A 15,988-nucleotide genomic window follows, 5' to 3' on the forward strand; every position below is an offset into this window, starting at 1 on the left:
ACTGAAGAAGGTTTTATTTATATTAGATGTAAGTTTTTTACAATGAGGGTGGTGAGGCACTGAGACAGGTGGCACCCAGAAAGGTATTGGATATACTCCATCCCTGGAAATATTCAAGGTCAGGTTGAACAGGGCTCTGAGTAACCTGATCTGTTTGAAGATGTCACTGATCATTGCAGGGGGGTTGGACTAGATAGCCTTTAAAAGATCCTTTGCAACTCAAACTATTCTATGTTTCTGTGTACTCCTTTTATGCAGTTTAAGTACATATCAGCTTCATTTCTACAAGGCTTCAGTTATTTACATTTCATTTATAACTAGTAGTTGTGACATTTTTGTATGTTGCTATTTTTGTTTCAGTAAACAAATCCAATTCCTTTCTATTTTTCTCGTGACAGATTGCTATAAAATTCACAAATGAACCTCCACAAGGTATACGTGCCGGGCTGAAAAGAACATTTTCTGGAATAAGTCAGGATCTCTTAAACGTTAGCAACCTGCCTATGTGGAAACCTTTGCTTTACACTGTAGCTTTCCTGCATTCTACTGTTCAGGTATTTCTTAAAAGGTTTGCAAATGGTGGTGTAATATATGGAGTAACTCTGATAGAGGTTCCTGAAAAAACACATTCTGATATTTAATGTAGCATCATGCTGCAGGACTAAAGCTTTAACTTCTGTAATCTGTATTTCAAGGTTCATTATTATCTCTCTTTTTGTTTAATAGCTTTTAAACAATTGTCATATAATGGGCATTTAGAATTTTTTTTCCTCATCTAACTTCAGCTGATTGAAAGTTAGTCATTGGGTAGGGAAAAATTTCTCTCTGTAGTCAATAGAAATAGATGAGCATGCTGAAACAGAAAACCAGCTTATCTGTCACAGCTGTGTTTCTCTAAGAGTCACTATTTTTCTAGAGATGTATCACTCTCTCCATTGATTTTAAAGGCACTCCAGATGCCTAATTTAGAGTAGCTATTTTCTAGATGGCTAAATTAAATAAAATTCTTATGCTATCTGTGCCAATGTGTTTTCTACATTAATTCCAGTGTGAGAACAAAATATATCTATACGTTGTACTTTAAAGAGAAATAAGTTTTGAGATCACAATAAAGACTAATATTCTGAGCTCCTTTTCACCGGGGATCTCAAAATAGTTACAAAACACTGTTTAACCCTTAGGTTCTACTGAGCATCTTGTATTTTTGGTGCAGGCAGCTGGTGAGAGGAGGACAATTTTTTGATGTTCACTGTTAAGACACAGCATTCTGCATTGCTTTCCTTCTTCTACCCTTTTTAAACAGTGAAAAAGTTGTTCTGTGTAGTGCCTCAGGATTATACTGTTCTTGTGGAACTAGAAGATCTATGCTTATTCAACTCCTCAGTATTTTTAAAAACTATTACAGCTATTCATCTATTAAGAAATTTTATTTATCAATTGCCAACCAACAAGCAATATATACATTGTCCTGCCTTTACAGTGACCATCCTTTGGTGACAAGATCATTATGATAAATATAGTTTAAGATGTAATTCAAAAAACTTTGCAGGAAATCATTAAACTTTTCTGCATGGTATTATTGGTTAATGCTGTCTCATCTGCTTATAAGCAATATTTGATTTTGAAAACTAAAAGGTTTTTTCATTCTAGTTCTTCTTAAATATTGTAGCTAGGGGTAGCTAGGGGTAGCTGGGGTGCCTAAATGTTACTTCAGGTGTCAAAGACTGTCAGTGAGTAGTGACCTGGTAATATAAAATCTGATAAATATGTTTATACTGAGATAGTTTTAAAATGTAATTTATTAATTTGATACATTTAGTTCTTAACTTCTTGGATTTATTTGAAAAACATTCTAAAAAAATCATTGAGCAATTTGACTGAGGTGGCTTTAACATACTTGTGAAAAATCTAATAGTGCTAGATGTTGAAAGTGTTTGGGCTACAGAATATTTATTCTTTTACTTTCATAGTTGACTATTTTTCTGTTAATACAACTGTTATCACTTTATTTCCAAGTAGGCGTGCAAGAATTATTTGAATAATGTAATGGTGGCAACCTTAACATAAAGTTATGAATTTTGAAAAAATGTACATTAAAAAAACATATTGAAACAATAAGACAGAAGTGGCAGTATAGAACTCTTTGGAAAACTGAGCATAAATATAGGAGCTTGAAAATTTGAAACTATTATTAGTCAATAGTATATGTAAAAAGAAGAGAAAAACTGTACCATGCTAAACTAATAATTTACTTAATATAAAAATCTCATTATCCACACAGAAGTGAGACATTGCAAACCTGTAACTTATACATTGATTATTAAAGTTATTCATAAATTATTTTGTTGCTTTTTCTATAAATATTTATCCCTCATGGTATAACTTAGCTGTATTATTGATATGTATGAGGCATACAGCTATTTCCTAGGATACATTTCTTCTCCGGTTCAATTCTTTACTCCACTGATATTACTATTATTGAAATTTATTAAGGAAAGAAAATTATAAGTTGTTTCATAAATTTATTTGATTTTAATTTTATTCCTAAGGAACGACGCAAGTTTGGACCTTTGGGTTGGAATATTCCCTATGAATTTAACTCAGCAGACTTTACAGCCAGCATTCAGTTTATACAAAATCACCTAAAAAAAATTGACATCAAGAAGGTGAATGCTAAAATCTTTATGTAGTACATTTTAATGCTTTGAATGGCAGCAGAAATTGTTTTTTTCTCATGTTTATCATAATTTACTCATTGCTATTCATTTAGTGCCACTTCTAATGATCAAAGGTTGAGGTTCTCTGCAAGAAAATCAAGCTGAAAAATTTTATGTGCTGTCATGCATGTAAAAATACGTATTTGTTAAGAACATTAAAATTTGTTTTTCTTTTTCACTGCTGTATCCAAAATTAACAAGTCTGTATATTATCTGTTTTGGAAAGAGAGCTAAAATATTTACCGAGTTTGATAGAGCAAATCAAACCTCTCTTCAGCTACCATTAGATCTTGTAGTGCTTGGCAGGGAATAGCCATTCCTTATGAAGCAGCACTCAGCTAAGAGAGAAAAATGAGAAATAGGGAGAAGGGGTGGCGTGGGGAGGGTGGAATGTGGGATAAGAAGAGAGGCAATAGCAGCTGTGATTGATGTCAGGTCAAGCAAGTAACAACTAATTATATTTTATATATATTATATATATAAAAAATATATTATGAGATTTTACTTCTAGAGCTCAAGGCATATGAGGAGTGGTTGAGGGACCTGGAGTGTGTAGCCTGGAGAAGAGGAGGCTTGGGGTGACCTTGTCACTCTCTGCACCTCCCTGAAAGGTGGTGTAGCCAGGTGGAGGTCAGCCTCTTCTCCCAGGCAACCAGCAACATGACCAGAGGACATAACCTCAAGCTGTGCCAGGGAAGGTTTAGGTTGAACATCAGGAGGATTTTCTTAGTGGAAAGGGCTGCAAGCATTGGAATGGACAGCCCAGGAAGGCTGAGGAGTCACTGTGCTTGTAGGTGTTGAAGAAACAACTGGGCATGGCTCTTAGTGCCGTGGTCTGTATTGGTGTTTGGTCAAAGATTGGATGCAATGATCTTAAAGGTCTTTTCCAATGTACATGATCCTGTGATCCTATGTTTATAATAGCAGGATCATCCCAACCCTTCTATAAAATTACAGAGTTGAGCTCAGTAAATACATTAGAAATAACGTATTGTTATATAATTTTTTCAGTTTACCCTTTCAGAATATTATGAGCTTCAGATTGTATTTAAATGAAAATCTTCTTCTTACATATAATAACTATAGTCTTTCATGTACTTTACTTGCATCCAGGGGATATCATGGAACACAGTACGCTACATGATTGGAGAAGTACAGTATGGAGGCCGAGTCACAGATGACTATGATAAACGTCTTCTTAACTGCTTTGCAAGGGTAGGAGATCTTGGAAATACAGTTATTTTTCATTTTATTGGCAGCTGAAATACAGAAATCAGAAGTTCTTCTTTCTGCTGAATATGCATTTCACCAGTTTTCAAAGTAAAACAAATTTTTCAAAACATCATTCTTTGGCAGTGAGGATCTTCCCTTTGGTTCCTCTTTGGTGAGGAGCAGAAGCTTAAAAAGACTCAGCTGGAAGTCAAACTTAGTAGACATAATTCTTAATGATTTACAGTTGTATTAAAGTAAAATTACATGCAGTAGCTGAAACAAGAACCCTAATCCTCCAAGAGTAAAAGTGAGGTTAAAAAGCCCTCTAAGTAGCAAAATAATTGCTGTCTTTCTTTTTTCCCCATGGATTTTTCGCAGGTATGGTTTAATGAAAATATGTTTGACAGTGCTTTCTGCTTTTACACTGGCTATAAAATTCCAGTATGCAAAACTCTGGAACAGTACTTTGACTACATCCAGTTACTTCCTGCCATGGACACCCCAGAGGTGTTTGGTCTCCATCCCAATGCTGATATTACGTAAGTAGGTCTCAACATATTGAAAATGGAGAATGTTTCTTTTAGTATTTGGAAACAAATTCCTATCAAGTGTTTAAGTAAAGTCTGTTTTGCATTGGAAACCTAGGATTCATGTGAATTTCACTGTTGAAGTGGAACACTTCCTGTGTATCTACATTGTTATAAATGCAGTATCTTCAGCTACATTTTACATGTCCTTTTAAAGCAGTTGGAACTCTTACTGCTTACTCCTCATGATTTTACTTTTTTTAATTGAAAGCATTATGAAACTTTAATATGAACGTGTTGATCTATACAGTTCAACTAGAGAAAGTTTCTAGCATTGGCTTCTATTTCAAGCAGTTTATTTTTCTGTGCACACTTGTTAAATAATTCTTTGGATTGTTGTTTGGTTTACAAGCATGCCTTTGGATGCAACTACAAACTTATGTTCCAATTGGTCTAGCCATTTCTATTATTTCAAAGAGGCTTTTCAACTGCACCAAGTACTAGCTCCACTTAAAATTTTATCTTTGACTGAATTCACTCTTTCATTCCAAATAATCTGTGTAACAGCTTGCCCTTTATTTCTTTCTAATATTATATGCCCTGTAGAAGGATATGAACATTATCACATTTATTTCACTGAAGTTCTTAATAATTCTTCCATTAAATATTGCATTTTCATAGGCAGTATGTCCACATTCCACATTCATTGTTTCTCCATGCAGCTGTTTTTCTACTTTTAAATATTGAAATGCAGAGCTGCTGTGAAAACCTGACATCATCTAATATTTTTGGATGAAACAATAATTTCCCATAATTTTTCAGTGTCAAAGTTGAGAGCCTGATGCCATGTCAAGAGGCCTGTATTCTAGGCATGCTGTGAGAAGAGTACACAGTTTTATTGTCAGCTCCCACTAGCACATACCACTGTTAATATATGCTTGTGAAGACAAGAATCTGAGAGTAGATTCTGTTTCAAGTCATTCCCTGATACTTGCAAGACCTCCCTTCCAGAAATGATTAAAGAAGAAGGACGAGCCAAGATTTAACGGAGAACTAAACAAAGTCTTGAAGAGAGACATGCTGTAGATCCAAAATTAGGCTGGTAGAAGAGCTAATTTATAGGAGGAAACTTGAGACTAATACTGTTGGAGGAGCTTTAGTGAGTAAGAACAGCTCTCATGTTTCTCTTCAGTGCTCAGTGTTTCTTCCACTTGGTACCTCCACATATTCCTGTTACTTTGGCCCCTTTTTTTTTTCCTGTAGATTTTGCCTTGTAGGTATTTCTTTAGAGTTTGGGGAAAATGTTCAACAGCTTCATGCCTTTTTCCATGTCTTATTGTGGCCTGTTATAAGCAACAATGCACAGCTACTGTGTCTGAATTTTGTCTTCGATGCAGAGACCAAATGGATTAGTATCCCATACAATATAAAATTCTATTAAAATTCTCCTTATAATATCTTATCAAGTCATCTCAGTGTATGCAGAAGTCTAACTGCTAGAATTGAAACCCTGAGAGCCAAGACCTCTCCATGTTGCTATTACTGAGGACAAGAAAAATCTTATCTTTCACTAATTTACTGTGGCAGTTTTACAGTTCAGCCAAAAGCTCAATCTGTTGGTTCCAATTGTAAGGCTTCAATGAATTTCAATGCTTTCATTTAGGATTAACACCTGAAGTCACTGAGAATGATTTTAACTTGCTGTATGAATCATAGGCTCTGCAAAGCCACATAGTTAACAGGTACCTGAGCAGGAAAGGAATATTCTGACAATCTTCTTCCAAATCCCCTTCCCAATTGGTTCCCTTCTGAAGCCTTAAATGTAGCTGCATTTTTGTTAAGCTATTGCAAGCTGATGAATGTAAGGTTTTGAACACTGTGCTGCAATAGATATTGCTGTCTTCTGTAGAAAGCTGAGGCAATGGTTCTGTCACGTGCATTTTTTCTTAGTTTTCACTTCCAGTACAGAAAATCCCTGATGGCATGTATTCCAGCTGTCAAATAATGATAGGATGTTACATCCAAACTCTTGAGAAAATACTCTTAATAATGCTTTTTGGAATAAATCAGAATCTGTAGAAAATTAATTTTCTTTTTTCTTATGACCCAATTCACTTTACAATACTGTTTTGGGGAAAAAAATATATCAATAGGTATTGAGTGCTTTATCTTACATACTTTAAGCAACACTGATGCTATAAATGAGATTAATTTAATGTTGCTGTAGCTTCCTTTCTGGTTACTCTAGACTTCCTTAACAGTAATAGAGAGAAGTGCAATTTCTCTCATCACAAAGCAGACATCTAAAATACATGAGCTGAATTGGGCAATCGAGACAAAAAGTGTTCTGGAGACATATACACATAAACCTCTACATGTGATGAGGGTCAACCCATCACGTGCAACTGATTCTGTTCTCAGGAACATGGTACTTCCTCTACAGACTTCTGCCATCTTTTTATTGTTACTGTTTGCATCTATACTTCATTTTATTTGCAATCCAAAGTAAAGGGAGATGTTCCAAAGCCCAGAAAAATTTTGTTCCAGAGTGGTTTTTATGTTGAATATGTCCCAGTGGAATATAAATGAAATTCTTTCTTGGTATTTTAACCTTACTTCTGCGGTGGAAAATTACTTTAAATTGTGTAAAGATACGTATTTTTGTCTTTTCTATTTTTATTTACAAAAATTCTTGTTCAAAGAGTAATTCACGTAAGTTCTCTTCAGAAGGTTCCTAGCTTGTGTCATTTAAGAAAGGAATATCACCAATCAATATCACCTTTGATTCCGTTCCTTTGATGCTATTTCTCAAAAGCCATTCTCTCCTTTTCCCCAAAGTTTGCAAACTGCCTTTTTTTAAATAGTTTCTATTCTTTTTTTTTTTTTTTTTTTTTTTAGATTTAGAAAGACCATTTTTTAAATTTTGTAATTTATTATCATTAAATTGATGTAATAATCGGGGAACCCATACCTTCTACATAAAATAGTCTGACAGCAGAATTGGAAGAATGGTGCTTACAGTATGAAGAGGAAGGTTCACACATCTCTAATCACTACTTGTTAAATCAGCAAGACACCAAAGGAAAGGTTACAACCACTAGTATGTCATCCAAATTACCAATGAAGCCATGAGTCCAAAAGAATTTTTATCTTTTCTGCTCATAGGTGGTCTTGAATAAATGTTTCATTCTTTTAATGGGGCCATAAATTGAAAAAAAAGCTTGAGAGTTTTGAGTCTAAAGTCAAGGGTTATGAAAATCCTTGAAAGCCCCCACCATTCCTACTTTTAGAAGCAGAAATTATATCCTCAGAGAAGCAAAACCCCAGTAGTATTTCTTCCATTTTCCTGATTTATAGTCTTTATAATTGCATTCACACTTTTTTTTTGCTGAAATACTGTAATATCTAGCTTCTCTGGTATTGTGACCCGGTATCCAAAGCATCTTTAGGTGCTTTAGTTCACACATTCTATCCTTGGTTTCATGTCTTATATAAGTATGTATGACAAAGTAATAGGAGGAGATGCATGTCATAGGAAAGTTGTAAAGTAATGCTGACATGCGAACCACTGCTTTGAATCAGTGTAGATGTATGTTCTACATCACTCATTGGTGTGTGTTCCTCGTGTAGCTGATTCCATAAGGTAAAAGTAGGCATTGCCAACACTTCAGTACTTCAGCCTTTCTTTCTTATTTCCTCTCATAGCTCTGTGCCACTGGATAGCCCTCCAGCAAAAATACTCTCATAATTCTTCTGTTGAAGGACTGATGTGGTCTACCATCTTTCATTATCCAATGCCACACAAATTTAATTCACATTTTTGTATTGACTCAGAACATTAATTTGCATTAGCTCTGCCCATGCTTTACTATGGAATAGAAGTTTTTTACCTGCAGTGCTGTAAATCTAGCAGCCCTTGTCATTAATCCTGAAACATGTGAAAGCAGAATGGATTTACTAATTATTAAAGGGGCAGCTTTCAGAGTTATACCTCCACCTTTTCCTGCTTCCGCATTACGCTTTTAAGAAGTAATTAGGCAAATATTCTTCCTTGTTACAAAACTTTTATTGCTTCTTCTCAACAAATAGCTCTTTAGAAGACATTAATCAGGAATATGCAATTTCCTCCCCTTTCCTCAGAATCCCTAGTATCATAGGTTTTTCTGCCACCTCACAATCTCAGACCTCCTTCTTATCCCTGACTTAGGCATGCTGCAAGTGTATAACAGGGAAGAGGGAAGTTCATATTCTTTAAAACTGTGGTAAACCAAGCCTTCATGATCAGTGTGTTATGCAGTGTATTATGGTTGGTGCAGGATGCAAAGGAAACCAGTTTTGTGCAAGTTTTGATTTGACTTCATGGCACACTGTTTTTTGTGTGTTCTACAAAGTTATCATTAACTATTAAAAAGTTCTATGTAACTTATAGCATGTTCCTCATCCTCTTAGATACCAGAGAAATACATCAGCTGATGTTCTGGATACTATTACCAACATTCAGCCTAAAGAAAGTGCTGGAGGATCTGGAGAAACTCGTGAATCAGTTGTTTATCGTTTGGCTGAAGACATGCTAGAGAAACTTCCTCCAGATTACGTACCTCATGAGGCAAGCTAACCTTAGTCTTGTCCTACTGCTCTCTCTGTTGAGTTTTCCCACTACACAGTCCAAAAAAGAAACGCCACATTGTACAAAAGATCATATAAATAGTAGCAGATTCAAGTAAGGAACCAACACCCTTATTGCTACCAGCATGAATTGGCATGAAGATTTTTTATCTAAAATCAAGACATCTAACAATTGGCCATGGAGATATGCTGGGGAGACTACACTTGGATTTGCAAAGCTACTTGGGAAAACAGAAAAAAATCAGCCTTGACATTTTGTGTATAGCAATCTCCAGGGCCTTCTGGGTGAGGTCCTGTTCTGGCAAAATCATGTGTAATTGGGTAGTATCAGACAAAAAGTAAAAACTGCAGTAGTTTTAAGGAGATAAATGTTAGTTGAATAATACACAAATCTAATATTTACTTTTCTGAACACGTGGGTAGTTAAAATGTTGCCTACTACAATGGCATTTCAACAATTTAGACTTAACAAAATTCCTTCTGTGCTTTTATAATTTAGGTAAAGGCTCGTTTAGTTAAAATGGGAGCGCTAAACTCTATGAATATTTTTCTTCGTCAAGAAATTGACCGCATGCAGAGGGTGATCACGGTTGTCCGCACCAGTTTGAATGATCTGAAACTAGCCATAGATGGAACTATTGTTATGAGTGAGGCAAGTAAAGTACTTCTACTACATATGGAATACTGTGCTTTAAACCATTAAATTGATTTATTTACTTTGAATATTATTTAATTCTTTCAGAATTTAAGAGATGCACTTGATAACATGTATGATGCTCGAATCCCTCAAGTATGGAGAAGAGTATCTTGGGAGTCTTCCACACTTGGCTTCTGGTTTACTGAACTTTTGGAGAGAAATGGTCAATTATCTAATTGGATATTCCAAGGAAGACCAAAGGTGTTTTGGATAACTGGATTCTTTAATCCACAAGGTAAGGCTAGTGAAAAGACTTGAGTAGTAATGCATTGAATAGTAGTCATTTAGTGGTTATACTGCCAGAGTGTATCACAGGAGCCAAGATGAAAAATGGGTTCAGTGTGCACTCACAGCCCAGAAAGCCAACCTTAGCCTAGGCTGCATCAAACAGAACATGGCCAGAAGGGCAAGGGAGGTGGTTCTGCCCCACTGCTCTGCTCTGGTGAGTGCCCACCTGGAGTGCTGCATCCAGCTCTGGGACCCTCACAGAAAGATGTGAATCTGCTGGAACGAGTGAAGCAAAGGGCCTGAAGACAAATCAGAGGGCTGGAGCACCTCTCTTATGAGGGCAGGAAGAGAGAGTTGGGGCCATTCAGCCAGGGGAGGAAAGGCTCTGAGAGTGACCCTCATAGCACTTTCCAGTACCTAGAGAGGGCTACAAGAGAGCTGGAGAGGGACTTTTCACAACTGCATTTAGTGATAGGACAAGGGAAGACAGACTTAAACTGAAAATGGGTAGGTTTAGAACTGATACTGTGAAGATTTTTTTACTGTGAGGGGTTAAGGCATTGGAACAGAGTGACAAAAGAAGTGTGGGCGTCCTGGTAGTGTCTAAGGCCAGGTTGGATTTGACTTGGTTTTGTGGAATTCTATTTTTTTTTTTGTGTGTGTGTGACCCTGCCCATGGCAGATGAGCTAGAATTTGATGATTTTTAAAGTCCCTTTCAACCCAAACCATTCTATGTGATTTTGTGGTTCTCAGATCTTTTAGTCTGACCCAAACCCACAGTTTTTATATTACAAGAAGGAAAACACATGATTAATAATCTTGCTGATGTATTGTAGCATGATATTATACAACTTCTAAAGTATACTTAATGATAATGATACAGCTTTTAAAGAAAATACTATTTTTCTCTGGTTTGAAACTGTTTCACTCATTCCAAACTGTAAGTTGTGAGTATGGAAGAGCTTTAATCTAGAGCAAGATGTTACAGTAGCAGCAAAGTGACTTTTTACAGTACAGTAAGAGCAATCGCTCACTGGAACAGCCTCATCAGAGACAAGGTAGAGTCCCCATTTCTGGAGGTTTTCAAGATGTAATTGGACAGTACTAGATAATCTCATCTAGTCTTCCCTTTCCCATGAAAGGTTGGACCAGGTGAACTTCCCATGTCTCTTCCAATGTTGGCTGTACTATGATTCTATGAACGTGCAATAGTACCATAATTTATAGCAGTTCTTTGTCTTTCACAAAGAATCATCAAAATGTAGTTTTATGATGTATCCATTTCACAGGGTATTTAATGAACAGTTTCTTCAATTCATCAAAGATATGCTGTGAAGTACAAGTAAACATTATCTATAATTATCTGTTATAGTTTGATATTTTTACCATTTAGAGGAAAGAGGAAGAAAATCAAATTTTTACCATCTCCATGAGTAAAAAACCCCATTACCCCATTATGAGGTGTGTGTTCCTAAGAGAATCTCCTTCAGCCTATACAACTACACATACAAAATTCTCATAAGAAACTTCTGTGTGATAGCTAGGGATTTTTTTGTGTGTGTGTTTTTGTTTTAATTAGAACTAACCTCTGAAATTCTTGAATGTTATATGAGTTACTTTGCTTTGTGATGCTTCTGTTCTTATGGCCTTCCTACTGCCAGAACTGTAAAAAGTACTTATACAAAATCTATTTTAGAGTCCCTTTCAGAAATAACTGAGGTGCCTGGAGTACATCCAATTTATTTTGAAGAGATGGTACTGGGATGCCAGTCAAAACATCATTTGTGTACTAAGTGGCACAGCTAATAAGCATACTGAACTCTGATGATTCAAAAGCATCACTCCCAGGGGTGTAAAAGAAGATAATGGACCACATTCTTTTGACAAATTAAAACATTTAGCCTAATAGGCAACAAATTTGAGATACAGGTGGTCTTGACCTTTATTATTGCTTTAACCTCTGTGTTTAAAAAACCCAAAAGTTTTCAGCTAGAGACAGGTTTGCTAAGTGCAAAATGTGTGCTGTGGGTAGGGGTGAGGTGAGTATATTTGTAATGTCAGACTGTATTTGTAATACTGCTCAACAGGAAATTCATTCTTAATGAATGCAGTTCTCTATGTTAACTTCTCTTTCTTCCTCTTGATCTCTATGACTCTCAATTCCAAGCAGTTCTTCATCTTGTAGCATAAAATAGCAGATATTGAGTTTTTGATTACTTCATTGTTATCTTCTGACACACACAGAAACAACCAGGTGCTTGGTACCAGTGTTTCTGGTTTTGTAGCTTTCTCCTTTATAACACATTCAAACCTCTTTGCTGCTCTGTCATCTGTGCTTAAACTATTCAGCCCTTTGCATCTCAAACCTTTCCTATTTCAAATTTCTGTAAAGTCTGTTCAAAACAATACTCAAAAAAACCACCTAACTTGCTGCTCAGTTATGTCATCCTCTACCTTAATTTCTATCTGACACCTTTTTTCCCTTAACAAAACATACATTTTTCATTCTTCATAGGCACTGCATTGACTAGATTACCCACGCTCACAGAGTTATTTTATTATCATATTCAGACACAAATTTTCTGTTTTCCATCAATGAAATTTATTCTACTTCTTTCATTTAAAACACCCCCACCTTTTAGCTACGTTGCCTTTACATAAACGTCAGCTCACACAATGGATAACTTGTTTGCCTTGAAATTCTTTCTTGAAAGACACATTTATCACGGATCCTGTAGTTGATTGCCTTATGGTAATTTGTTAGTCAGTGTCCTGACCAAATATTTCTTAATAGAGTAATTTAATAGAAGAAAAAAGTACATGTCATTTAAAAATATTTTTCTCGGTGTAATACACAGTATGCCACTTTTGTCACTTGTTCCTATTTTGGTCCCAAAGCAAAGTTTGCTATCATTAGTCAGGATGCTCCCTTTTCAATACAACTGATTATCTGTCTGTGAGTTCAGTGCAGAACCATGCTAATAACTGAGCAAGATTTTATTTTATAATGTGAGACAAATACTAAATGTCTGGCTTAATTTCTCAAGGATTCCTGACAGCAATGAAACAAGAAGCGACTCGAGCACATAAAGACTGGGCTTTAGATAAAGTTGCAGTACATAATGACGTGCTAAAGCTAACCAAAGAAGAAATCCTAACACCTCCTTCTGTATGTATGACATGCAAAGATGTTTCAGTATTAATCTTGGTATTTAGTTTATATTATGCATCATTGAGTCATTTTGGATTGATAGAGGAAAAAGTTACTACTGTCTTCACCTTAATGTTTTTGCTCAGCATAGAAGCCAAGTACTAAGTATGAAGATATTAATTAAGTTAGAAAAATATTTAAAGAACTGTTTCATTGTACCACCTGTTAATTTTTGGAATTTATAGTAAACTTTACATGAAACTTTGTAGTATATAGACTTTATTAAACAACTTTTGTTGCCCTCCATTTCAGTAGCATTACCTTCTGAAAAAGGATTATTTTATAGTTTAAAATTAAATTGTTTGAAGAGATTCAATGTCAGATATTTTTTACTATAAAACACACTTTTTGAAATGGTTTAGGAAAATTATCATGTTTTATATGTTGTGATGTATCTGCTTACTCTTCACACAGGAGGGAGTTTATATCTACGGGCTCTACTTGGAAGGTGCAGGTTGGGACAAACGAAGAAGCATACTCATTGAGTCTACACCAAAGATTCTTTTTGTCCAGCTGCCTGTGCTCCATATGTTTGCTGTGGATTCAACCAGACCTAGGGATCCCAGGCTCTATGTTTGTCCTCTTTACAAGAAGCCCAAGAGAACAGATTTGAACTTTATTACAGAGGTATTTTTAAAGACAGCAAAGTCTCCAGACCACTGGATTCTGAGAGGAGTGGCTCTTCTCTGTGACATCAAGTAAGCTGCTTTTCCTACTGTGGCAGAAGAGTATGTGGCACCAGTAACAAATGGAATGTGTAATTCTTCTACTGCTCTTTATTTGGAGGCTACTTGTCATTATACTGGAAATTGCATTTCAGTCTTGGCTTACTGATGTTTTTTCTCTGCTTTCAGCAAATTCAGTTTGCCTTGGCTGTTTGTTTATGGTTTTAAAGTAAATCTTTCCAAATAAGTTCATTGATTGTAGCCTTTGAAGTACACATTATATTACTTTAAATGGATATTTGCTTTAATAATGTCAAATAAAATGTTATTAAACCTTACAAAAAGAAAAACTTTGCTTTTTTACATTCTTTCACATGTAGAACTTTTAGCTTGTGTTTCAGTGACGTATGATGACAAAATTTAAAATCTCCTAGGTACAAATTTAAATCCCTAGATTCTTCATCATACACACCTTATTTTCTGTGAGTCTGCAGGAAACTATATGACAAAAAATACATTTGATCCATATTTTTTGCTTGGGCTTTCTCAGATCTTACTTGTTCTTGTTAAACTATCTAGATTAAGCAAAACTACACCAGGAATGTTTGTGTCTGGAATTTCTGATGGAGGCCAGTATGTTTTCTGTCCAGTTTAGCTGTGTGGGAACAGAAGTAGAACAGTTCCAACTACTAAATATGTTTTGATTTTTTTTAAATTAGAGAACCAGATTATTTACAAGTATAATTATTTTGTCTGCATTTCCTTGTAGCTCTAAAGTATGGCTTGCAATCCTTCAAATGACCCTCACAGCATTATTCTGTGATGATACTCAGGAATATCCTAACCATGAGTTTTCCACATATAATTAGTAATAAACTAATTCTATTTATGTAATACTAAACAAGATATGCAGTCTACACTATTTCTTTAATAACCTCCAAAAAGCTTCTTCCTTCAGATACCTTTATTTGGCAGCACAGTTTTTCTCTTACACCCCATGACTGGACTGTTTTTCCTGTTGCCATTCAAGACTGTCCAAATGCATCTGCTGTGGCAAGTGCAGCTGCTACATGACAAAGTCCTGGGCATCTGCTGAGATGATAAAAGGCCCTTCCTCCTGCTGGAGTCCTGTGGCTTTCTATTGGAGGTCACCATCCCGGGATATCCTCTTGCAGAAAGTCCATGGCATACAGGAAATAACAATACACAGACACAACATCATGAGAAGAGTAACAAAAAAGTGAGATCTCCAAATGCAATTAAGTAAAACATTTCTTCTCTCTCCTCTATAGATTTACTTAGATTCAAATACAAGAAACCTGCTGGTGTCAGACAACTTTTATGGTTTTTATGTATTTTTAGAAGTTGTGCCACAGAACTACATCTGCAAAAAAAGGAAGAAAAAAACCTGACTTTGCAATTGCAAAAGATTTTTCCCCAAGTAATTGCAATACTGATGTTAGAACTTGTGGTGGGTTGACCATCAGCTAAGTACCCAGTGGCTTGCTCCACCCTGCCCTTTCCAAACAGAATGGGGCAAAGAATTGCAAGATCAGAAGCTGAAAAGAAGGGGGACAAGATGAAGACAGTTTAATAAGTGAAGCAAAGCTCGACACAAGAAAATTGAATTAAGGAATTTAATTTCTGCTTCCCACTGGCAGGCAGATGTTTAGCTGTTTTCTGGGAAGAGCCTCAGCACACATAGTGGTTACTTGGTAAGACAGATTCAAGGAGAACAAATGTCCCTTATCCTAATTCTTTCCTGAAGTCTTTGGTGCTGAACATGACATCATGTTTATGCAATATCCCTTTGGACAGTTTGGGTCAGTTGACCTGGCTTTTTCCCCTCCCATGTTCTTGCACATGTTCAGTATACTCACTGCAGGGGCAGAGGGGAAAACAGTTCATATCTAAAAACCAGCACAAGAACTACATGTATGAATGATTCCTAGATGCTTTTTTTCCTGGTCTAGCCTTTTAACTTAATTACAATAGAGAAACAGTGTGTAACCTTGAATGCCTCCACAGGTGGAAGACATGCACTGACATATTTACAAGTGAAAGCCTAAATGGGAAATAGCAGGGAAAGTACAAATTAATGTGC

The 15,988-nt window shown here is 35.8% G+C and overlaps 1 protein-coding gene across 1 annotated transcript in view; it reads left to right on the plus strand.

The window, feature by feature from the left end:
* The window catches only part of DNAH8 (dynein axonemal heavy chain 8), a gene marked incomplete at both ends in the record, with an annotated part of 108,284 nt that extends 94,363 nt beyond the window's left edge, over window positions 1–13,921 (plus strand). The window contains 9 exons of the mRNA XM_084202648.1: window positions 399–554; window positions 2,550–2,666; window positions 3,831–3,932; window positions 4,308–4,468; window positions 8,906–9,062; window positions 9,582–9,734; window positions 9,825–10,014; window positions 13,056–13,177; window positions 13,634–13,921. Of these exons, the coding sequence (XP_084058774.1) occupies window positions 399–554; window positions 2,550–2,666; window positions 3,831–3,932; window positions 4,308–4,468; window positions 8,906–9,062; window positions 9,582–9,734; window positions 9,825–10,014; window positions 13,056–13,177; window positions 13,634–13,921 (1,446 nt within the window). The remainder of the gene's footprint in view (window positions 1–398; window positions 555–2,549; window positions 2,667–3,830; window positions 3,933–4,307; window positions 4,469–8,905; window positions 9,063–9,581; window positions 9,735–9,824; window positions 10,015–13,055; window positions 13,178–13,633) is intronic.
* Window positions 13,922–15,988: the final 2,067 nt, after the last annotated feature.

Source organism: Fringilla coelebs (assembly GCF_963513975.1).
Source record: "Fringilla coelebs genome assembly, chromosome: 3".
Taxonomy (NCBI): Eukaryota; Metazoa; Chordata; class Aves; order Passeriformes; family Fringillidae; genus Fringilla; species Fringilla coelebs.